At 40.1% G+C, this 26,026-nt stretch overlaps 2 protein-coding genes across 4 annotated transcripts; one reads left to right on the top strand and one right to left on the bottom strand.

Annotated features, from left to right (window-relative positions):
- Positions 1 to 3: 3 nt before the first annotated feature.
- On the bottom strand, positions 4 to 25,964 carry dmrt93B (doublesex-Mab related 93B). 2 transcript variants are annotated; one of them, XM_032433829.2, is made up of 3 exons: positions 2,968 to 3,261; positions 948 to 1,463; positions 4 to 211 (listed from the first exon to the last, which is right to left on the bottom strand). In XM_032433829.2, the coding sequence occupies exons 1-3, from the start codon at positions 3,220 to 3,222 to the stop codon at positions 50 to 52; spliced, it is 933 nt and encodes a 310-aa protein (XP_032289720.1). In that variant the 5' UTR covers positions 3,223 to 3,261; the 3' UTR covers positions 4 to 49. The 2 variants fall into 2 exon arrangements, 1 of the variants encoding a protein (XP_032289720.1); XR_004303331.2 differs by lacking the exons at positions 4 to 211; positions 2,968 to 3,261 and adding an exon at positions 25,790 to 25,964 and having other exon boundaries at positions 1,376 to 1,463.
- Lk6 (Lk6 kinase) lies at positions 3,961 to 25,325 on the top strand. 2 transcript variants are annotated; one of them, XM_002056317.4, is made up of 6 exons: positions 3,961 to 5,054; positions 19,085 to 19,264; positions 19,339 to 19,850; positions 19,950 to 20,172; positions 20,236 to 20,446; positions 20,513 to 25,325. In XM_002056317.4, the coding sequence occupies exons 1-6, from the start codon at positions 4,856 to 4,858 to the stop codon at positions 22,878 to 22,880; spliced, it is 3,693 nt and encodes a 1,230-aa protein (XP_002056353.2). In that variant the 5' UTR covers positions 3,961 to 4,855; the 3' UTR covers positions 22,881 to 25,325. The 2 variants fall into 2 exon arrangements, with proteins under 2 accessions (XP_002056353.2, XP_015025852.1); XM_015170366.3 differs by lacking the exon at positions 3,961 to 5,054 and adding an exon at positions 9,933 to 10,445.
- Positions 25,965 to 26,026: the final 62 nt, after the last annotated feature.

Raw genomic sequence — 26,026 nt, 5'->3', positions numbered from 1 at the left:
TTTAAATAAATTAATTAATTTTTGCATAGTTTCTGCTTTGTTGTTGTGGTTAATGGAACTGATAGCTCTCCAGGCAGCTGCAGTTGGGCAGATTGCAGCGCGGCGCCAAATTGGACAGGTGGCCCATGGTGACGGGAAAGGAGAGCGGCACAAACCACTTGGGATACGCGCAAATGGCGGCGGCTGCCGTCGACGAGGCCTTTGCCGCATACTGCAATAGCAAGGCAAACTGAAAAGTTAGCAATGAAGTAAGTTGCAAGTCGACTCAAAACGACTGCGCAATACTCTGTTCTCCGACTCCGACTCGGACACAACAACTTACAGCTGTCTCCAGCTCTGATAGTTCTCATATAATACCTACCATATAAAAAATACCTACCATATAAACCGTTTCCACTGGGAACAGGGTATATAGAGGCGGGGACGAGATCATACAAACCAAATTTGTGCGTCTCTAGCTCTTAAATGGCCCGATATATATTTAAATAACATTTTTTTCGAAAATCGATATTTATCGATGTTAGGGAAACATATCGAAGTAAATAATCGATTGTATTACAAATTTCTCTCTCTCTCTCTCTCCCCCCATTTAGCATTAGCTAACACATAAGCTTTACATAATTTTTAATGGGAACAGGGTATATAGACGCGGTGCAAGTAGACACATACCGCATCTAGCCCATATATTTCCCTAGATATGTCTTAATCATAAATCGATATCTATCGAAAATGGAAAAAGATATCCAGAAAAATTGATTGATAACTGAAATTTCGTATTACATATAATCTACCCATTACAATGGGAATGGGGTATAAATAGGTCTAACTCTGATTGAGTAAAGTTGGGAGAATGTATGAGCAGATAGTCGAGCGGATATAAACCCAAAATACACCTTCTGATTCGTGAACAGAGTATGGGCAAGTTGGTAACTGCTGCAGCGGCTCACCTGTTCGGCTATGACTGGCCTGAAGGCGCTGCTGCGCGGCGGCATGGCCAGCTGCAGTGCTTGCGGCAAGGGCAGCGACGGGGGCTGCGGCAACGGCGGCGGCAGCTGCTCCGCGAGCGTCTGCTCCGCCGGCGGCGAGACGTTCTCAATGGCGCGTATCAAGTCCAGGTCGCAGCGCTTGAGCACCAGCTCCAGCACGGAGCGCTTGCGCTGTGGGAATAGCTGCGCCAGCATATCAATTGCCGTTTGGGAGACAATCTCGCGACGCGGTGCACTCAGATCCTGGGCCACAGCCAAGGTTTCGGGCTCCGCAACAACTGACGTCGGCTGCTGCTGCTGCGGCTGCTCCGCTGCCTCCTGTGGACTGTGTGCTGCTGCTGCCTGGTCCTTGGGCTGCGTTACGGTCAGGCCAAAGATGCTGCCCGGCGGCAGAGCATCGATTTTGCGGCCCGTCTTGTTCGCCACCAGGCGCAGCGCGATGGCATCCTCCACCGCCTGCTGGCGCTTGAGGGCAACCTGCGAATGTCCAAATGCCGATTGAAATTAATATGCGACAAGTGTTGGACGCGACTTTTCCGAATCTCTGTTTGACTTTGCGTGCAGCAAACAGACAAACAAAACAAACCGCCAAACGGCCAACAACAACTGCAATTCCTTTGGGTATTACACTCGCATCAAGGCAGGGTGTTCCCAAATACAGAAACCGCCCAAAAAAGGAATGAAATATTTAAGCGTGTCAAATGTGAAAGCACATTATGTGGTTAAATATATATCTATAGATACAATTACTCAATAATCTTAAAAGCCCTATAAAAGCTCATTTGAAGCTTTACTCTTATTGATTAAAATCTACTTGCTTTTAAACTTTTTGTATTCAAGTTTTTAATTCAATTTTAAGCTCGTTAAAAGCTCTCTTTAAAGCTAATCTTAAATTTTTTGTTTTATAGTGTTAGGTTAAAAAAAGTAAAAAAGGTAAGATTTAAAGTATTTAGAGTATTAAAAAATGACAGTAAAAACTTAAAATAAGCTTCTGAGTCTTTTATAGGGTGGCAAGTAAAAAAAAATTGTAACATTTTCTGCTTACAAGTTTTGATATTTTAACGTTTTAGCAACTGTTTCCGTAACGATTTTAAAAGCTCATGGAAAGTTCTTAAAATTGGATTAAAAAGCTGCCTCCAGGCTTAAGCTAAATTAAACTAATTCCAATTTAGCTCTAGAAATAATACTAAAGAGATTTACACAAAACAAAGTTGATGTGAAAAGCTTTGATTTATGCAAGGCAGTAAAAGGCAACAATTTCTAAACTTCAATTTCTGTGAATTTAGGAACAGTGCTCGCCCAGTTAATTTCCCCCTCATGTAATGCGAGCCCTGGCAACAGTTGTACAAACATTTGGTAAGCGGATATTTTAGCTCGATTTGTTCGTACGCTTTGACAACTTTCCATCATCATCATCATCATTATCGTCGTCATTATTCACCAAGTCCGAGACCAGAAGAAGTTTAACCCAAATCTGGACAGCATTTCGTATTTCATTTGTTTGCATTTGCTCGCCGGGAGCATAGAAAAGGGGGCAGGGGCAGGGGCAGTTGGCAGTTGGCCCGTGGCATGTTTATCTTTGAAATTAGAACAGTGCGGTGGTTAATCTAAAGACAATACTAATAGAATAACTATTAATATGTGCGAAGCAACCGATAAGAACTACGATAGTTTATAAAGTTAAGGCGGCAAGGGTTAACAAGCGTATAATTATAGCAGGAGCTGTTAGCTTGGGGCAAACACGAGGATTCATTTATTGTTCATTGCAGCAATCAATATACAAAACGTTAATGAATGCGTAACAACAAGGAATAGATAGACATCAACATCTTTACCCTGAGGCAGACATTGGAGCCAACTCGTGATTAAAGATTTGCTAAGAATTGCAAGATTCATTTAAGCACTGTTGCAATAAGTTAGTATTTTGTATATACTATTATAATAAATAAATAACATTCACTTTCTCTCTGCAACAGCTCACCTGTGCTGCCATAATGCGCTGTCGCTCGAAGATCAGGACACACTTGGCACACTTGCAGCTCTTGTAGGTGCAGAGCTTTTTGTGGCCGCGTAGTTCCGAGATGATGCCATGGTTGCGGCAGCGGGCGCACTTGGGCACCCGATTCGAGGCTTTGGCCAGCTGCGTCTCGATGGGTTTCGTCGACTTCGAGCCGGCTGCGAGACGTGGTCGCTTGGCCGCGTTAAGCTGCCCAACCACCGCACTATCATCGGCCATTGCAGCAGAAGGGATTCAATTCAAAGTGATAATTGTTAAAAGTTGCGACCGTTGGCTTTCGTAGCGCAGCAAATGCCAAGCGAAAAGAAACTAAATTTTGGAAACACTTGACTTGATGTCGAATTGTTTCAAACCAAATTTTCAATTGGCCGTTTTGTTGATCTACGCAGGCGCATTAGATAAATGCGCTAGCAGCAAGTCCTGGACAATGTGATTGGTGGTTGTAAGTTGTTAGGGCACCACCCACAAGGCGGAGCCTAAAATGGAGGCGGTAAAAGTGATAGCTAAAAAATAAAATACCAGAAAAGTACGCTTTTGTACTTCGAATTTAGGGAATGCTGCAATTTTGAGTGCTCGTGCGAATTTTGTAATTATTTAAATGCAAAACGCGTTAAGTGTGTGTTGGTAAGCGGGAAAATAAAGTGATTTAACGTTTGCTAACCACTTAACATATTTGCTCCACACCAGACAGAGTTTACGCTCCTCAGCTAACAGAATATGCAATCGATAATAAGCTGCTTCTTAAGTGCCAAGCAGCAAACACGTTAGCAAAGCATAAAATTAAATAACAAATAGCAATAATTAAATTGAGTGCATTTTGTTGTACTAACATAATTATAAATGCACTTTTGCCGTTTACATACATACATCGAGTGACTCATTGAACAAATATCGCAAATGTAGTGAAATGAAAAATGTATCGATATTTCGATATTTCTTCCACGGTGCATCGCTAATTTTAGTCAGTCGGAAATCATCTTCGAACGTTAAAAAATGGATCGGTAGCTAAAAGAGATAATTTAAAGCGAAAAACGCAAAGAAAACGGCTTTTGTCCGCTATTTCAGCGATTTTTTTTGTGTTGTAATCAGCAGAAAATTTTTAACAACAGCTACAACGACCAAACACCACCACAGTCAGTCCCAGGCAATAACCTACAGCAATTTTGCAATATTCTATCAAATTTTACTGCAACTACAATAACAGCAACCACTATCAAAGCCCAATAGAAAGCCCCCACAAAGGAAAAGTGAAAAGCAGATTAATTTCAATTGACAAAATAGAAGGAATATTCAACTTTTTGCTCGCTTTTTCCGATGTGATGAGCAAATCCAACAATAACAACCACAATTACCAACAACCGACCGACAACAGTGCAGCGCAGCCAACGCCAGCAGAGCAGCAGCTGCCGAACAGTGGCTAAAAATTGTATTTGCCAAATTAAATTTTCCTTCAAACATTTGTTCATGCTGCTGCGCAATTCGCAACGACGCCGACTGCAATTACAGCAACATCAATTGCAGTAGCTAGAATTCAAATCATTTCTTGGCAGAGCAGCAGCAGTAAAATCTTTTCATCAGCCACCATTTTGAATGAGCGCAGCAACAACAACTAACGCCGCAGCAGCAGAGAGAGCGAGAGCACAACGCAGCAGCGACGTTGACGTCAACATAGTGTCTTATTAGCGTCGCATAAGAGCGGAGAGGAGGTGCAGGCCCAAGCATTGCAGCTGTTAGACCGGAAAAATTAAAACAAAAAAAGCAGTGCGTGCTTTTGCTTGTTTGTGCGATTGAAGCAGAGAGACTGTGTGAGTGCCAATAATTTAAGGGAAAAATCCGAAAGGCCAAAAAAAAAATGGTTGAGCGCATTTTGGAGGAGAAAAATACCAGCACAGCTGCTGCCAAGGAGTTTGCGTCGCTGCGACGCAACACCGGCTGCGGCAGCAGCAGCAGCAGCGCAAACAACAACGCTAGCGGCTCCGCAGACAGCGGCGTAGGCGGCAGCAATGTCTCTTGCAGCAACACCGACAACAGCTGCAGCCAAAGTCAATCAGGTGAGTGTTGAATTTCAAGTTATTTTTTTCTCCAATCTAAACTCCATTTTTGCTACTCTTACGCTCTTCTGCTCTTTGGCTTTCCCTTGTCAGTAAACGTATGTATTTATGTACATTATTTTTCGTTACATTTTAAGTGGTTTTGTAGCCACTGTGCGAGCTACATACATATGTATGTGTATTGAAATGTTTTGCAGCTGCCGCTGGTTGCCACGCACATGAACAGAGTGAGAGGGAGCGAGAGAGATAGACGCAGAACTGAAGAGCGCGGCGCCCTTCATCCCTTTACCTTGCGTGTTAGCTGCCCTTGTCTGTGTGTGTGTGTGTGTGCCGTCTACTTTTCTGCCTCTTCTTTCGTTACGTTCTGTTACGTTTTTATGCCCCTGTTTGTGTAATGCCTGCCACTTGTTTCTTCTTCTTATTGTTCGGTTCGAAATTGTTCTGGAAACGCAGTGCACTTGCAACAGTGTGCGTGTGTTTTCACATATCCATTACGTATAAATTTTCATGCAATATTTTTAGTGCTGCGCTCAAACAGCTGAGGCCCCTGGCAACAGTCCATTGAATAGAGTTTTCTATGCTGTTTTCTAGAATTGCCAACACGTTTCTAGGAAAAGAGAGTGCATATATGCATGTATATGTATTTGGGCATCCATGAAGGTCTTTGACATTAGAAAATTGTAGGGTATATCCCGCGCATACTAATTTGTACATCAATTGCGCCACGTCAGCTATTGATTTGCGCAAACCTATCACTCGTTATTCGTAAGCAATTACGCATCTACAGTGGGCCACAGCTTATTGAAATGCGTACGAATTTGTCCCAGCTTTGCCATTTGATAGTTTGTCTAATATTACGTGGAAAATTCGGTTTGATATATTTTCTCTCTACAAGGAGAAGTTGAGAAATTGAACAACTAAGAAACAGTTTTGGGTCAAGAATTTTTAACTAATCAATAACCTTCGGGAACCACATATTTTGCGGTCTTACGACAACAAATACCGCAAATCCCGCTTTTAACGACAAAAAGCATTTTTATTTGCTTGAATAATAGTCGCGTCTTTATGTCTTGCATATACAGAGCACAGTCGCCTCTATTTAATTTAATAAAAACATATATATTTATATATGTATGTAATCCAAACACGTGTCGTTCCTGATTGTCTTTTATGAACGTTGCGACGGCAATAACAAAGCTTGCATCACTTAATAAATACCTTAATGTAGACTATATAAGATCTGTGTTATGAATAAGAAATGTAAAAAGAAAATGGAGGCTCCCCAGTTGTAATGTTTTTTCTTTTTGCTTCTATGTTTCGCGCGAAATCAAGTTCCTTCCATTGAAAAAGACATGCTTTTCTATAGAAGAGAAATTCTTTCTTTGCCCAAAATTTTGCAAGCCAACATTTTCAAAATCTGACATAATACGTTTGACGTTTTATAAGAGTATTATTTTTTTGTATCCTACATTTAATTTTGTTCCTATCTAAAGAATATTGGACTTTCTTCCAGCAGCTTTAAAAGGCCTCTGCATTTATCTCTTGAGCAGCAATCGAAGTGCGCGTATATTCAAAAATTAATAAACGATTGGCTTATCTATGCAATAAGCATGGGAAAAGAAAATTAAAGAGTGCCAGCGATAAGATAGAGTGCGTGTTCCCCCCGCGTCTGCGAACAGCTGGAAGCAAATGCGCACCACATATAAACAGCTGCCCTCAGAAGAGAGAGGCGCAGGCAAAAGCGAAGAAACTTTCCCAGAATGTTGCCTATCAAGTCTGTCTGTTGGTGTAGGAGGCGGGTTGGTAAGGGGTAGGGATGCGGCGATGTGTGGGCAGGCAGCGTGAAATGAATTACTGTTGTTGCTTTTGGGCTAGCTGCGCGCCGAAGCTTATTTCCGGAATTGACAAATTAACAAAATTCATTTGCATTTTTGTGAAGTACATACATCTATAGAAATGAGCTGAACGCGTGCAAGCGAGACGGCCATATGCATGGCTATCTTAGCTGAGTGTTCAGGCAATTAATACAAAATGATTCACGCTGCGAGCTGTTCAACACGCAAAGAGCTTAACAAATGAAAACGGATCAAAGTGTTAATAAACTGTAAAGCGAAACTAGCGCTGCGGCAAGCAGCTACTGCAACAGCGACGCGAGCAGCGCAGCGACAGCGCATAACCAACCTTGATGACGTTTATTGCACTTTGGCGCTGCAACGAGCAGCAGCAACAACAAGCAGCAACCCAAAATAGAACGACAGCCAAAGCAAGCGAGCAAACAAAAATGAACGAACGATGCGAACAAAGACAAAGCGATGAGCGCTGCGGCCGTCCGCCCGCCCGCCCGCTCTCTGCTAGCAACGCTGACCGAGTTCGAGCCAACGTCTGCTGACGTGTAGCGACTGCGCTGCCACTAGTGCAACAGCAGCGGCGGCAGAGGTTGATGATGACAAACCTAAAAAAAAAAAAAAATTGAGAGAAAAAAAAACAATAAAAACCACGTTTATCAGCGCCTTAACTGAGCTGAATGCATATCAATTGAATTGAAGGCTGTGTGTGTGTGTGTAGGGGGAGGGAGCGGGTGAAGCGCTGTGTATATGTACATATATTCAGCAATTTGCAGCTGCATGCTGGATACACGCGCCTTGTGGAGAAAAAACAGGATTTGGTGGGGAAAAGGCGAAGGCGTCGTTTGTCGCTGTGCCGATAATTTATTTTGCAATTTTCGCGCAAGCAACAATGAAAGTTGCTGCATATGTATGTATGTATGTGAGCAAGCATCGCTATTTGACGACTACTTTGTGGGTGGTTGCTTGGCCAATTGCCACCGTGCGTTGGTCTGTGCCACGTCTAATGAGTGGCAGACAAGCTATGTACATACATATATAAAGTGTATCGTCATTATTATCAAGAACCTCATGCACGCTGGCTGTGTGTTTTGTATAAACAACAGGCACCCAAAAATTGCGTGCGTACGTGCAGCTTCTCACACGCATCTGTTACAAATACCCCCTCCCACACACACACGCACACAAGCAACGTATATATGTAAATGTAAACGCTGCCCTGTTAAGTTATTTCGTGCATATGGCAACGCTGTTGCTGTCGTGCACTGTTAAAAAAAGGAAAATAAATCCCAGCCTCAAACATATTTATTCGTTTTGTCGTTTTTTCTTTTGAGAAAACAAAGCACCATTAAAAAGAAGTGTTTTTGTTGTTTTGCTTTGCTTTTTGCCCTTCCACTTATTTGTTTTTGAACGCAATTCGCACATCAGGCGACGATATTGGTGCGCGTGTATTTGTATATATAGTGGTGTCGATGTCTGCGTTAACCTCGTTTTTCACGCTGCCCTCAACAGCACGTCAGCAGCCTACGTGATGTTGTGCTTGTGTGTGTGCCGCACACATCAATTCAGGTACAAGCAAGAGTGTGAGAAAGATAGGAAGAGAGCGAGAGAGAAAGAGCGAACGAGTGGCAGCGCCGTGTCTGTTTGTTCATTTTTGTCTTTTACTCGCTCATTCGTTGCTGGCGTTGTCTGCTTTTTGCGTGGTCATACCGGTCTTTTTCAATGCGCAGCCCAATGAGTGGGCTACCTCTCTCTCTCTCTCTCTCTCCCAGTGTCTGCTCGGCTCATCCGCCCGCTCTGTCCTGCAGCAGCGCACGGCTGTGTTGTGGCCACCACTTGTCGCTTTTGTTGTTATTTTGCTGTTATTGCTGCTGCTGTTGTTTGTGTTTTGATCTGCAGCGACAAAGCGGCTGTCGCCTTTTGGCTCAGCTGGTTGTCGGTCTGCGCGTCTATATTGCTGTGTGGCTTTCCTTTCGCTCTCTCGCTCGTGATTACTTGGCCAGCCCAAAACAAAAACAAAAAAACGTGCTTTACTGCTGCGATTATGTCAGTCTCTAATATTCCCTCTGTTATCGTCAGCTGCTCTCTTTCGTTCTTTCTCTCTTGAATGCTCTTTTTTTGATCTGCCTATGTATGTGTAATGTTTATTTCATTATTTTTAATAGAACGCAATTTAAATTCGTTAAACATTTAACACGATCTGCCATCATCTTTCGCTTCCCACTTCACACACGCCCATGCTATGTTGCCAAATTTCATACGCCATTCAGTTTCACTCTTTTTTGCTGTGCAGATTTGTTTTTTTTTTTTTTAGCTATCCCGGCATCAAATCTCTAAATTGAATCAAATTGAAAAACTTTCCATGCCAAAGTACTCGATTGTTTTTATTGGTCCCAACTTAGTAGGGAATCAATAATTTGATACTGCAATTTGCTTAAAGACGACTCATGAGCAAATTTATTTCTAACTCGAAAATTCTTAAAACCGGCTCAGCTTTGCTTCCGGCTGCTCGTTTTTGCATTTGGTTAAAATGTTAAAAATATTGTGTAAACAAAAACCGCAAAAGCTTGCGTACATGGGTACGTAAATACATGTGTACTTTTTGACATAACGAGTGTAACCGCAATGTGTACATATGTATGTATGTTAAGTATTGCATATCTCTTAAACCGCTTCATGTGTCAAAAAAGTCACGTAAGCACAAAAAATATGCACAAACATTTGCGACGTCAGCGTGCACTAACTTGCTCTTTGGCACGTGCAAAGAGTACGAAGCTGAACATAAATATTTCAAAGCTCTACACCTCGCCCTTACCCGTTACATTACAAGGCAGCGGGCAGTTGTTCGCCCATACTCTTATTAGAAATGCGTTTGCCACTCATTCGCAGTGATGTGCGCTCTGCCCTCTGTGCTGTTGTTCTCTCACAGCTGCTCTCTGACGCGTTCTCTCGTTGAGTTAGTTTTTCGGCTGCTGCCGCCTGGCCTGGGCCTGACACTGCTGACTGCTCGACGGCGCGTGTTTGTTTCTTTCCTCGTTTGCGCCGCGCGACGACAGTCCGGCTACATTTTCGTCCGTGTTTTAAGAATTGTTCTGTTTTATATATTTTCCACCATTCGGTTTTATCACATTCGTGCACATATATATATACTATATCCCGCAGCGGCCGCAGTACAACAGAAAAAGCAAAAAAAAAAAAACCACGTCGTCTTCTCCCGCACACCATTCAGTAGCTAAAGTTTTTCCGCGTGTTTTCGGCAACGTTCATTCATCAGCGCACGTTCGATTCGATATCGAATTGTGGTTGCCTTAAAGATGACGATTGCCTTTTAAAATTGCATGCAACAAATTTGAAAAATAACTTCAACAGTCATAACAAAAAGTGTACAAACAGTTTTTAGCTACGCCAAAAAAAAAATAGTAGCAAAAAACGTGCGACGCTAGCAGCGACGTTGACTGAGCAGCGGGCGTTGCTTAGATAAATTGCGTTGCGGCTAAAAGCACAGCGGCAGCAACAACAACAACAACAACATCCACAAACATGTTGGGTAAATACAAAAAATTACACATTTAAGAAGCTTTAAGTGGTAGATTATGTACATATGTATATGTATGTATGTATATGCACATATATGTACATATGTATATCCCATATCCGTACGTGTGGGGATATTAATAAGTGTGCTCACTAAAACAGAATTCGATTAAAATGCCGGTTTTGCATTTGTGTTTTGCCTTTTGTTTCATTCGCTGCCTTTCCGCTAACTTTGTGCGCGCGTGTGTGTGCGTGTGTGTGTGTGTGAGTCGTTTGCCATTTGCTCTGCCTTCTGCTGTTGCATTTCCTTGTTACTGCTACTATTATATTTAATTCTTTCTACTCCCATTGTTTTGCGAGAAAACACAAACAAAGTAAGGAAAAAAAATAAATGGCCTGCGAATATTTTGCTATGCATATGCATGAGTACAACAAACGGTAAACAACGTTTTGCAATTCCAATTAGAGTACTTGGCAACTACAACTATAACCTGACTGGAGGGGCCAATGCCTTTCTGTTCTATTCTGAACTGAGCTATGAAATTGGATTTAAATGAAAAAGACTATTAAAATTAAAAACAACTTCTATTGTTACCGAGTGTAACTAGTTTCAATTTCAAAATCTGGTGACACGGACCCGAATTTGACGACGTTTGAATCTGCATAAATTTGTCTTATATCAGACATTTGTGGCCAGCGATGACAACCCTACCAAATTCTATTCGCAGCAGCCCCGTTGAGCCAGAGTAGTCTGTACGTTCCAATACGAAATTGCGTTGCAGCAAACATGCTCAACGAAAGTCTAGTTGGGGGCGAAGAAGGCGTAAATAAAGTGAGCGAGGAAGTTGAGGCAGTAGCGCGTGCCTTCTTTTGCTGTTCCGCTCTTCTGTCTGAGCGCCCTAACACCCCCTGCATAGTAGAAATGGCGACCTTGAGCGTTGCGCCGGCAGGCATAGCCACAAATATACAAATATCCGTTCATTGTATGCATGTATTTGTGTGTGAGTTAGTGATTATATACATATATATTTTCCTTTTCATATAATTATGCATTTTAGTTTGCTTTTGTTTTTACAAACACACACACACACACATATATATACAAATATTAGAGCACCCCGCACACGCTTTGCCGGTCGGCTTATTTGTTGCTCTTTTCTTTTACTTCTCGCCATTTTTATTCAACTTTTGCTTTTACAATTTTATTCGGCGGCGCAATAATTTTCTTCTTCTTCTGGGTGGATTTGTGTTTGTTGCTGCCCGTATGAAGTAACACGCCATGAGATTGAGCGACAACCGCAAGAGAGCGTGACAGCTAAAGAGAGCGGCGCGTGTAGCGGGTTTGCTCTTTGAATGGTCTTTGCTCGTTTTGCTGCCTCGTTCTCGCATTTAGCCGCATGTGTTTTCCAATTGGGAACTTTCTTGCTTCAAGTTATCTTTTTTGCTTTGCTTACATTTTTTGCTACAATACAATTTGTTTACTGCTGTTATCCCCCCTTTTTTTTGTTTTATTTAATTTCGTTTTGCCACGCTTTGTTAATCTTGAGTACCGTACCGGTGCTCTGTGGCCCTCTGGCTCATACACTGCTTTTTATTTTGTCATTCTTGTTTTTGCTTGCAGCGTAACTAAAATGTTTCAAGGTTCTTATGTTTTTTTCTTTTCATAATTTGCTTTCCATTTATGTTCGTTTTGATAGTGTTGTTCCTTCTCTTTGATTGTTGTTTTGCTATCAGCTTCGTTTTGATAAGCCGCTGGGTCGAGAGGCGGCGAGGGCGTGGCTTTCAATTAAAAATTGGCAGACGCCTTGTGCCTTAAGAGGAGCGCAATCAGATCGACTGATATTACGAGCTGATATTAGTCAAGCGTTATTTTCGTTTACTACTTCGTCTTCTTCTGCTCTGGCTGTTTATTTTTAAGTGACTTGTTTTCAGAGTCTGACCTTGTTTCGAGTTCTTTATGAGCATCGTTCATTTTAGCTAGCCTAATATTATAGCTATTTAATTAATTTTTCTAACTGATTCAGTAAATTGGGTTATTGGAAAACTTAAAATAAATGTAAAACGAGAGAGAAGGGCTATCTTCGGCATACCGAAGATTCAATACTCTTGCAGTGCAGTGCAGTATGAACAAGTTTTCTATTCAATAACTTGATTTTCGACCAATCGTTCCTGGTGATCCGATCCAGCCGGTTCCTAAATATGTATAGTAAATCGACTCGATATTGATCAAGAATACATATAAAAACTTAATGGGGTCGGAAATGTCTCCGCGTTAAATAAGTGTGCTGTTGTTTCTATTTTTAAAAAAACAAGTTTTTGGAATAGTTAATTTGCCCCATTATTATTTTCATTTGTTGTCTAAGTTCCTATAGGCTCTGGGGGCTCGCATCAAGCGTCATGTGCTTACATGTAAATATTTTCAGTACCCCGTCTAGGCTATAGGGTATAGGGTACAAGCATTTCGTAGTGTGTGGAAAAGTTTTTCGAATGCACTCTAGCTGTTTTTTTTTTAGTCATGTAATTCTTGTATTCTTGGCATTTATTTGGCTTCGATGTTGGTTTCCTAACCCAGGCTAAACTGAAATGCATTATCTACGTCTCGCTTTTAACTAGAATGTTCCATTTACTTGCCACATGTTGCATCATCAGTTCTACCTAGAGAAAATAACAACAACAGACAACTGTTTCAGTTTGCAATTCTTGGGCAAACACATGACAGCAATTTTTATTGTTATTGTTGTTGCTGGTTTTGTTTTTTAATAGTCTATTTATGGCCTCATATCTGAAACGCAGTTTAATAATTCTTGCATTTTATATATTCATATCCACATGTGTATACGTAGGCACAATCTCTTGGCAAATATTTGTTGCATAGTTTTGTTTATAGAGTTGTTCTGGCAATTTAATGCAAAAAAATATGGCAGTAGCAGCAGCAGAAAACAATTTATTTATTTCCTCTGGGCTTTTTGTGTGTGCTCAGAGCAAGCAAACACCCTAACAAAAATAATTAATGAGGGGTATATAGAACTCTGGATAATTGAATTGTTGTCTAAGCGGGTAAAGAAAAAAAACTTTGTTATCACGGGTAAGTTGAGTTAAACATTTGTGTTTGCTTGCAGAGGGAGAAACCCACCAGAAGTTGACAGTAGACGCTCGCTAAAGAGCTCGTTACGTTTTCAGATACTCATTTAATTTGTAGAATAAAGCATTGGAGTCGATACTCTGTTTCTTTGGATGTATATAAGCTAGAATCCAGCCAACTCACGGAGGACCTTTGACCAACCGCTAAGAACTAATTTCCCTCCGTGTACAGGGTGTTCCGTTAATCAAACAAAGTCGACAACAAACTCTACTTTGTTCTCTAAGGTATATAAATCTAGAATCCAGCCAACTCTCATTCGAAAATTCTTGACTTTACAATATTCAAGGAGGACCCTTGTTTAGAATCGTTTTCCCATTGTGTACAGGGTATCTGTTAATCAAGCAAACTCGACTCCACTCACCCTAAGGTGTAAATACATATATGCTTGAATCCAGGCAACTCTTCCCATACCAAAAATCTACAGGTAAACCATAATCAAGGTGGAGCTTTGCCCAAATCTTTAGAGCAGTTTCTACCACCGTGTACAGGGTATACGTTAGTCAAACAATCTCAACTGAATTTGCAAACTTTCGATTTTTCTTTATTTATTTTATTTAAAAACTTTATCTGCTGTTCTACAAATATTTAAATTAACTTTATTTTTTTTTTGCGGCTCAGTGCAAAAAGAAAAACAACTTTGTGAGCTGGGAGAGTACGACGCAATTAATTTAAATCGAGTCGGGGCACATGCCGCAAACTTGAGACATAGCTAGAACCAGATAGTACGACCGACGACTGACAGCTTCAAGAGTCTCAATATGCTCTCGCCAGCCCCTGATCCGCAATCCGCGCCGCCGTCGCCGTCGCCGCTTTACCGGCCGGCAAACACGTCAGAGATAAGTTGAGTCAAGAGCTAGAAATTTTAGACTGAAAGAAAGAAGATGAAAGCTAAAAGCAGCAACTATTTGTAAGCTTGTTTTTCAGTTTCAGTTTTCTACGGCTTCGAATTGACGTACATACATATAACGAGAACTGAAAACAAAACAGACAAGCCGTTTTACTTTTATGTTTTTTTTTTCGCAATAGGGTCTCTTACGTAGTATATATATACTATATGTATATATAATAGGGTTCCCGAACCACACTCAAGGTGATTCGATGATCGGTAATGCGAGAGGTCAAAAGCAATACAAAAAACTGTTAACGCTTCTCCCGGCTCTTAGATAAGCTGGCAACATCGAATGATTCTCTCGCCTGTCTTTGTCGCGTCAAAATAATGTCCACAATTTTAAGGTGTTTATTTTTTTTTTTTTTGACTAAAAACAAGCTGATGAAATAAGATGAACATGTTTCATAAGGCGTCTCTTAATCGATTCAATAAAGACACATCAGGTGATGTCTTCCGAAAGATAAGCTGCTGATTTAATCATATGTAATAAAAAGCGTTGCACGTGTCAGCGTGAAGCATTGATGAGAAGCTTTTCATTTACAATCATTTTCTTTCTGCTAAGAAACGAAACTAAAAGTTTTCAGCATGAATTTCACTTTTCTAGCTAGCGAAACGTACTTTTAAATAGTTTCTAGAAGAATGCAAGAGCTGAAATCATTCGAAGCAAATGAAAATCCATGTAAATTGTCAACAGCTTTTCGGCAACAAATCGCCGGCTATTTATTATAATTAATTTTCCAACGACAGCAAATCGTTAGAAAAACAGGTTTGTGTGGAAAATGAACAGAAAAATAAAATATATGCAACAAATAAACAAAATGATTTGCACAAAAATTCGAAAAGCAATGCGCAAAAAACGAGGAATAAACGAAAGCATTGAAAATATATATAATCAAAGAGCAAGAATACACATATTTATATATTTTTAATATTTCTGGCAGCACGCGTCTTTGTTTTTGCCACAATTCAATTTACGTAATTGATAAGAATTAACAACAGAAATAAGAGAATAAAAACTCACTAATTAGGCCAAATTTAAATTTAGATAGGACCGTATTACCACAGCTATTAAAACGTGTGTGCGCGTGTGTGTGTGTAGGTGTGTGTGTAGGTGTGTGCGTCAAGTGGGCGCAACCAACGTGTGCGCGCTGGGCGTGGCAGCGCAGGATGACGCGTTTCAGGGGATGTAGACTTTGGGTGGGCTCTCAGCCAAAATTTCACTCGAGGCGAGACACAATTAAAATCAAAGAAACAACAACAAAACGAGAAGAATTTTATAATCGCAATATCATTCGATGAGAGCAACTGAAATGACGTTCGACGCGAATTGGCTATTGGTTGCGTTGGTCTGCACCGGAACCAAAAAGAAAAGGCGGAAAATCTAAAAAAGAAAAATGAAAGCTTGTCTAAATATTTAAAAGTATTTGTTTATCAACGTATTTGCGGGGTTTTGCGTATATTGCGTTCTAGAGAAATAGTTGCTGCCAGCCGTCGAGAAGGCGGAAGAGTATACAAGAGATTGTCTAGATAGAAATTGGGTCACACAAGAAAACACTATATACTATATAGCATGTAGGTGTATGCGATTGACAAGTGGATTTATGAAGCATGCGATAAGAATGATCGATCGCCTTCAGTTCTGCAGTATCTATAGAAAATGCGGGGTAACCTTTCGCTGATTCGCTAGATTCTCTAAGCGTGCTCAAGAGTAAAAGAATGTAAAATTGTAAGCAAACAGAATTTGAATGTGTTCGATTTCAGTGCCGATCACTGATCGCACATAACAACATTCCCTTATTTTGTATATCCAAAACATGTAGTTACAATCGAGATTATGATTAGGGGAAAGACATGCGCTTTATTTAATATAATTGTTTCTTTGGCTGGTTCGAGGGACGGGTTCTTTTTTTAATCAGTGATCAGTAATGCTATAAGTATTAGTCCGACCATAAAGTTCCAATAGGGAACACTAATTTATATTAATTTATATTATATGCATTATTTATTATTTTATATATTTGCTCAAACTGCATTTTTTGTCTTTTTATGCACGTCTATAATGCTCAATGATCTTGTCATCTGATGCGAGCTTTTGTTGTTGTGCAGCCCTATTCAATTATGTGTGTGTGTGTGTGTGTGTGTGTCTATGCACACCATCTATATAATCCTTAAGTATCTATATATACTACTCGAGTGGTCGTTTATTTATTTTATTATGCGTCTCAACAACAACATCACGAGCCACTCGCAAAAGGCCAACTACCTCTGGCGCTCAAAGGTCCAACAGCATGCAACAATGCATATTAGCATTAGATTTATTATTATTATAATGGACACTCCGCCCCGCCCGAAATGCCCACAACTTAACTACACCCCATTGAACTCTCGACAGCATATGCTGCTGATATTGCGCCTTGCATTTGCAATGCAATTGAAGATTGGCGATTGGCTGGGCCGGCGATCTGTCAGTTGCTCCTCCCTGTGATCCACCCCCTGCCTGTGCACATATAAGTACGTGGTCAGACAGAATCGTAAGTGCCATGGAATCTATAAATAGAACATCGAACGCACAACCGATTCGTGTGCCTGGTTTATGATGACAATTAAAAATGACAGAACGTTTATCTTGGGCACGCCGAAGTGCAAATACCCTTGCACGCTGGTTTATATGAAAATATTCCACTATCAATCGATTGCTGATGAAGGCCTACGCATGAAGATAAACTGGATTTATACTGACATGGATATGTATAACATAACATATTCCCATCGCCGGCAAGAGTATAGATACTTAGCAATGCATCGTTTTCGTATCGTCATTATCAACAACATTATTGTAATAATTACTGTCAGGCTTTGCTCAGTCACTGGCTCCGCTCCTCACTTTCCTCTTCCGTTTTCCCGCTCCCTACGTTTGTTGATTTTTTAATACACTTTTTGTTATGTGCCCTGCCCTGCATTTAGCATTTATTTTATTTGGAATTTACATATTTTATTTTTTATTTTGTTTGTTTTTGTTTCTTATTATTTTTACTGGCTCGCTTTTGCATCTGTGGCGACTTGTTTACGACACGCGATTTGCTTTCTACGCAGTTGCGCTGAAATTATGTACTCGCTATGGCGATCTATCTATAATATATACATAAATGTATGTATATTATTTTTCAATATACCCGTTTATTTATAAACATTTATGCATTGATAAAAACTTGAAAATAGGCATACAAATATGGCAAGTGGTCGCCGATAAATGTGCGCAAATATGTGTATTGCTGTTTGTTGTTGTGCCCCGAGCGAGCGCAAAGCCAAAAGCCAAAGCCCAATGGGCCGTGTCTCTATATATTTGTTGTGTTGTAGCTGTGTCTCTTGATAAGTACTTGTTGACTTATTTGATTAACATTTCTAGCCTACGAAGTCGCAAGATTGATAATAATTATTTTGGCAAAAAATTAAAATGTCACGCTTTGAAGTTTTCGAGATGGACGGCAGCAACAGATGTTTAGAAAGTTAGACTGTAAAATAAGTATAAAGTATGTATATGTTAGACAAATTCGCGTGTGTGCCTCTTTGAACACAGCGATGCCCAGGACAAAAGCTAAAACAATACATAAATACTGTTTTTGCCGTTAGCTCAGCTGCCTTTCTATGCGATTTTCAAGATTGCAAAAAATGTTTGACTTATCGTTTGTTTTTAGTAGAGCGTTTGTAAAGCATTAAGTTTTCTTTTAGCTATGAATGTAGATTCTAGATTCTGTGCTCTCCCAGACTTAACCTGTTTCTACTTATATTTTTATGATACCTTCCAAACTGTCTCCTGAGTAACTAAAGTTGCTTTCTTTCGGCTAGTTTTGTCTATGTTTCTTCATTACACCGACACCCTTATGAATATTTATTCAAAATTTTGCTTCTTTCATATGTAAATCAAAGTAGTATATGGTGCAATTTCTAATTTCGTATGGTATTTTAATTCGATAAAAGGGGATTTCGTCATGATTTGCAAGCAGCTGCCGACAATCTTTGGTTACGCTCACGATACGATCTACGGCGAGCCGAGTAGGAACCCCTTTAAAAAAAAAGAAGGTGACTCAAACGAAGAGTTGAATAGCAGAATAAGTGACAAAATGTTTACACGCTGTTTCAAATTATGATTAGAAACCGAAGGAAAATTTTTGAAATTAGATTAACTAGAAAGGAAATAAAAATAAATATGATTATACGCATCTATAGTTTCTAATCTGCATGATTTTATAAACAAGAAATCAAAATCAAAAGCAATCGGCTAATCATGTGAATAAAAAAGCATACATAATAAACATTGTGATATAAAACAACGTGTAAACAACTTTTTTTATAAACATATCTTATTCTGCATAACGAAATTAATTTTTGAACCTACAATTAGTTGGGCAATAGTTTTAACAAATGCTTCAGTTCGCTTTCAAACGTTGCGCAAAGCAGTTGCAATCAGCAACTACAGTAATTTTCGATCTACCATAAATAAAGATCGAACGCCTGCTATTTCATCATATTTCCTAAATACTCTACCTACTGCAAATAAGTTAGTTATCTCCTTAAACTTCAGTTAATAATAACAAATATCTGTAATTCTTCCATTTTGCAGACGGTCAGAATGAGCTAACGCGCTACAGCAGCGAAGATGTGTCCGGCAACGAGTCAAGCGAAGCGCCCAACATGACCGAAGTGGAGCGTCAGGCGGAGCTCAATCGGCACAAGGAGGAGATGCAAAAGAAGAGGCGTAAGAAACGCATCAGCTCCTCGATGCACTCGTCAACATTTCAAGGCAAGTATTATATTTTTATGATAATTCTCCAAGATCGTTTATAATGAAATCCGTTTTCTCTGTTCTCACTCTAGAGCTGTACAAGCTGACTGGCGAAATACTGGGCGAGGGCGCGTATGCATCGGTGCAGACATGTGTTAACATTTACACCGATCTGGAGTATGCTGTGAAGGTTATCGATAAGATACCGGGACATGCGCGTGCGCGTGTCTTTCGCGAAGTGGAGACATTCCATCACTGTCAGGGACATCCGGGCATCTTGCAATTGATCGAGTTCTTCGAGGATGATGAGAAATTCTATTTGGTGTTTGAGAAAATTAACGGCGGCCCATTGCTGACACGTATCCAGGAGCATATCTGTTTTTCGGAGCATGAGGCGGCGCAGATCATTAAAGAGATTGCGTCCGGCTTAGATTTTCTGCACAAGAAGGGCATTGCTCATCGTGATCTCAAGCCAGAGAATATATTGTGCGTAAAAACGGATTCGCTGTGCCCAATTAAAATTTGTGATTTCGATTTGGGCTCTGGCATTAAGTTCACCACGGACATTTCATCGCCAGCCGCCACGCCGCAGCTAATGACACCAGTGAGTTAGCTTGGACTAATTTATATATATATATATATATATATATAATATATATATATAGTTTTTCCTGATTGCTTATCGATTTTGGCATATTCACAGGTCGGCAGCGCCGAGTTTATGGCGCCCGAAGTTGTCGATCTGTTTGTCGGCGAGGCCAACTATTATGATAAGCGCTGCGATTTATGGTCCTTGGGTGTTATTGCGTACATTTTGCTTTGTGGCTATCCGCCATTTTCAGGCAATTGCGGCGAGGATTGCGGCTGGAATCGCGGTGAAAACTGTCGCACGTGCCAGGAGCTGCTTTTTGAGTCCATTCAAGAGGGTATATCCAACAAATTTAAACAAATTTCGAAACGATTTTTATTTATATTTTCGTTTATCACAGGACGTTTTTCCTTTCCTGAAGCCGAATGGCATGATGTGAGCGATGAGGCCAAAGATTTAATTTGCCGTCTGCTAGTTAAGCAGGCTTCCAAGCGTCTCAGTGCCGAAGCTGTGCTCAATCATAATTGGATACGCATGTGCGAACAGGAGCCACCAGTCAGCAAACAGGCGGGTCGCCACAAGGCGCTTCAAACGCCCAACAATATACGACGGTAGGGTTCGAATTATCCACTAAAGAAAGCATACATTAACTACAATTCTCTGACCTCTTCCCACAGCAATCATCAATCCGCGCGTGAGATCTCGCAGTTTGCCGAGTCTGCAATGGCCGTGAAGCGTGTGATTCTGCAGCATTTCTCGATGCGCTACGATTATATGAAGGAGCGCCCGAATATCTATCAGCCGTCGCAGGCCTACATGGATGCGTATAGCGATGAGAATTATAATCCAAAGCCGCCGGCTCATTTCACACGCAGCCGCTCGCAGCGCAAGGCAACAGCAGCTGCTGCTGCCGCCGCCCCAGCCTCATCATCCAGCTATGGCGGCCGCTTGTCCACGGCTCAGCGGAACGCCAGCAGCAGTCTCAGTCGTCAATCTTCAAGGAATGCCTCCGGCATATTCAATAACAGTGGCGGCTTTAAGACGCTCAATGTGCATGAGGAGGATGACGATGATGATGAGGCGCTGGAGGCTTTTGGACGCCTGGACGAAGGTGTCGATGATGAGTGGGCGCAGGCGACGCGTCGCTATGAGGAGCAACGTGAACTGCAACAGCAGCAGGAGAAACATCACCAAATTGGCCATGGCAGCAGCAGCGAAGCTGACGGCGACGAGATGGAGGATGATGAAGATTATGAGTTGGGTGAGGAGGAGAGAGATGGCGAGAACTATCAGCACTACAAGCATTATTGGCGCGAGCTGGACGAAGATGAGGGTGATGATTATCTTTATGAACAGCAGCAGCGCGTGGATGACATAGCTGAAGAAGATGAGTACGACGAGGACGAGGAGGAGGATGAGGAAGAGGATGAGGAAGCCGACAATCGAAAAGAATTGAAAGCTAAAGTTGATGAGAACGAAGAGGTAAAGGTAGTAGAGAAGGAGCAGAAAATGGAGAAAGAGGAGGAGAAGAAGGATAAACTTATTATTGATAATATGGAAAAATCGAAGCAAAGCGAATTTGCTACAACAACAACAACAACAATGCGCAACAATGCGCAGGAGATCGAAATGTTTAAGGATGAGGCGAGGCAGGAGAACGATGATGTTGATGGGGCTAAAAAGCAACAAACAGCATCAAGTGATATTAGTGCTACTACAATCACCAACACCAACACCAACAAAAACACCAATACCAACAGCAGCAGCAACAACAAAAAGCAACCAACACCAGTTACAGCATCAACAACAACAACAACAACAACAACAACTGACAATGAAAGGGATAACGATTATGCTAACGATTACGATAATGATGATGATGATGATAATGATGATTATGTTAAACTATTGGATAGTATTAGTGATTTAAATGAAAAGCTACCTGAAATTTATGAGACTGCAAATATTGTTGTCAACTCAGCGGCAGTGCCAGCAGCAACAACAACAACAACAACAGCAGCAGCAGCAGCAGCAGCAACAAGTGCAACATGCCCACCAAAAGATGATAACCATGTAAATGATTCGAAAGCGCCGACAGCTGCAGCTGAGGGGACAACAATGCGAACGACTTTTGGCAAACAACAACAACAACAACAACAGCAGCAGCCAGAACAACAACAACAACAACATCTGCCTGCTGGCAACACAAACAAACAACAGCGAAATGTTTACTTTGCATTGGATGCATATCAAAATGACGAGGACGCCGACATTGATGAGGAGGATGACGATTACGAGGATGATGACGATGATGAGCACGAGTTAAAGCTAACTGGAAATGGTTTTAAGGCCACGCCACCTGCCATTTGCAACGCTTACACGCGCAAGCAACGGCAGCAGCAGCAACAGCGCTATATAGCACCACGGCCCGAACAGCGGCTAGAGAACTGGCGCTATCGCAGCAGCCATCAATCGGAGCAGCCGCAGCAGCATACACTTGTTGCCGCCGGCGGTTTTCGCAAATATCGTCCACCATTTAGCACTGGCGGCGGTGGCGGTCACTATGGCAATCAGCAGCGCAACTATTTGGGCAGCTTCTCGCACAGCGGCGGTGCCGCTGGCTACAAAATAGCGCCAACAACAGCACCACAGCCACCGCTGGCGGTAAAGCAACAGCAGCAGCGGCACAATAGCGCCGGGAGCAGCAGCGGCGGTTCGCCACCATCCGATGAGCATTCGCCCGCCACACAGATACGCAACTGGCGGCAGGACTGCGTCTATGCGCCGATGCGCAGCTGCGGCATGAACCAGCCCAGAGGCATGCAACGCGCCCATCAACAGCACCAGCAGCCGCCTGGGCGCATTGGTTCCGGGCGCTTTACGCACTCATCGCAGGTGCCGCCGCATCTGTTGGATGAGCCGCCCACATTGGGCATAGGTCTGTCGCCGCCCAGCGAGAGCCTGTTGCTGCAACGGCGCATGCGGCAGCAACAGCGACCCGGTGACTTGCCCGAGTACTGTGAGACCGCCACGGCCAGTGGCTAAACGGGCGCTGGAACCGCAACATCCACAACAACAAGAGCAGATGTGAGCAGGCGTCGGCTGCTACTGGGCAGCACAATGTTTGGCCCGACATTGTGGAAACTCTTGCGGCGTTTTGGCCAAAAAAAAAAAAGAAACATGTTAAATGTTTTCTTTTTTTGCCCGATTTTTTTTTTGTTTTTTTTCTTTGTATAATTCTTTTTTTTACATACAAATCGCAAAACAACAAACAAACAAAAATAGCAAACAGACTATAATTATTCATTTGCAATACACAAATTCTTGAAACTTTCTACAAAAACTGTTTACAGAAAGAAACTACTTAAAATCCGTTTTCATTTAATGCAAAGTTTAAAATTCTGTTAATGAGATTCTTAAGAAACGAGCTGAAAGAAGAAGAAGCAAAGAGCGCCTTAAAAAAGCAATCCAAACGTGCTGTTTAATCGTGAAAGTTAACGAAGAAAAACCAAACAGTCGTTCGAAAAAAAAAAAAAAAAACAAAAAAAAATATATAAACAAAACCTTTTTTTATAAAAAAGATTTAAAAAAGTGAAAAAAGAACATGTAATTAATCGCTATAATTTTTTTATTATGAAAATAAAAACAAAAACATGAATGAAAATTGTGTTTAAGCGAGTTACACACATACACACACACACACACACACACACATACACACAAATAACTAAACGTAGAAACTATTTCTATTTTTGAAAAGAAAGAAACCCAGTTGGCGCCAAAAAAAATGTTTAACTTTTTGTGCTTTTCTGTTGAGACTAGAAGAAGCAGAAGTGATTGTTAGTTATTTTCTGTTTTTGGCCGAAATATATCAATTATGAAAAATTTGTAAACAATTAAGGAAAACCAAAATGTACAACACGAAAAACTGTTGAAATTTTGATCATTTTCATTTCAATTAACAAGAATTGTTACAAAAATGCCTAAAAAAAAAAGAAGAAAGAACCCAAAACGAACATTAAAAAGTTGACGAACTTAGTTACATTTTTGACGGGCTCTGAACAAAAGTTCGAGTCGCCACACTCAAACACACATGTACACAGACGTTGCGTTTGCCTAGTGAGACTTTTGAGAATTCCTAGCTATTTTATACGCAATTTTTATAAAAAATTGATTTGGAACAAATAAATGTAATATAACAGTTGCATATAAAATAGCTGACTATTGTTTTAAACTCCACTCAGGCAATTTTACTTAATATGCGCTTAACGTTTATGTTAAAAAATAAAACATAAAACAAACAAAAAAAAAAAAACAAATTCCCATTCCTTTAACATGCATGTTAAACGCATATTGAGTGCTACAAATTCTAAAAAAGGGCATACCCCAACACTTTTTTACCAACTAAATTTCAACTTTTCCAACACTAAACACAAACATTTATTAAAATATAACAAACAAAAAAAGCAGAGAGAATTCTTGACACATTGCTCAACAGGTTTTTTGCTGGGCGTAAATAACAATATTGAAATGGAAAAATGTGTTAATTACAAAATAAAAAAAAATAATAATAAAAATTGTGATATAAAATGTAAATGTAAAATGCACCTGAAGAATGAAGAAAAAGAAAAAAAAACTATCAACTGACGCTGTGCCATTAACAACAACAACAAAACACGACCACAACAACAACTACATAAAAATACTAATAAAAGTAGTAAACAGAGTTTAAGGGAGACAGAAATTTGTTTAATTATTATTATAATAATTTTGTTTTTTGCATACGTTTACGCCCCAACGAGATCAGAGAATGTCGGAATGCTTTGCGCCTCAATTAATTGTATACATAAGAACATACTTCTATTTTTCCAAACAACAAAACTGTTACTAAAAACTATAAAAAAAAAAAAAACAAAACAAAATACAATACTTCCACAAACAAACAAAAATAATTTAAATGAGAATCTAACTATTGCTATGCATAAAATACATCAACAAAAAAAAAAAACAATCCTATTAATATCAAACTTTTTTAAAAAACAATAAATTCACTTACAATTTGAAAGAATTATTTTTAATATTTAAGTGCGAGTACCCCAGATAATTTAAAACTAATTTATACAAATATGTATTCCTATGAAACAAAACAAAAAAACAACTAGTTTGTTTGCATTGTAAACAGGAACTCACGATGATATTTGATAATGATGGCAAAACAAAAAAAAAAAAAAAAAAAAAAACAAACTAAGGAACGCTCTTGTTTTAATTTGTAAAACTGTGAGAAATGTTTCGCAACGAAACAAAAAAAATATATGTAATAACAATTATAAGTAAAGGGAACTAAACGAGAGGCATGTTAAGCAAGCAGCGCTCCAAAAAAGAATCGTATACTATACACAACACTACTTTACACAACACTACACAGCACTATACTACACAAACTGACACACACACACACACACACACATTTACATATACTACACAAGTTTACTTTAATTTTTATTCTTTGGCAAGAAAATGTCCATTCAAAAACGAGTAATATTTGGCCGCAAACATTTATACTAAAAACGCGCTGCTTTACTCATTGAAACAAAAAAGAAATAAATGAAAAAAAGGAAAGCCAATATACACTTTGTCCCACTGGGAGTAGAGTATATTTAAGTGTGTGCATAGCCATCGAGCGAGTATTTGAGAGCGTTGTGAACCGCAGGAATGTTTGAAATGAATGCAAACAAAAATGTCCGAATATATTTCTATGCGAAGAATTGTTTTTTCCTTTTTTAAATAATCAATAACACAGCAAAAAACAGATCGAAATGATGCAAAAGTAAAAACAAAAACAAAAAAAAACATACTAAAAAAAGAAGATATATTGTTTTATACATAAAAACGAAGAAAAAGTCAATAAAAATGCAAAATATACAAAATGTTAAATGGTTCGAGTTTTACTTAACTGAGCACTAGCAAGCATTACCCGGCTTAGCCCGGGGCAAGTTCTTTTCGGTCTGCAATGAACAATTTTTAACGATTATCGGCTATAAAATTCGATTTGGAAGTGGGACAACATTTAAAACTCATACGGATCAAAAATTAAATTCTATAAATTTACTAAATTTGACACAAATGTCAAAGGGGTTGCTAACAATTTGACGAAAGTAGAGTTGGCTGTAAAGTAAATTACTTTTTTAATG

This window comes from Drosophila virilis, chromosome 2 (genome assembly GCF_030788295.1).
Source record: "Drosophila virilis strain 15010-1051.87 chromosome 2, Dvir_AGI_RSII-ME, whole genome shotgun sequence".
NCBI lineage: Eukaryota > Metazoa > Arthropoda > Insecta > Diptera > Drosophilidae > Drosophila > Drosophila virilis.
This window is presented reverse-complemented; position numbering and strand designations above follow the sequence as displayed.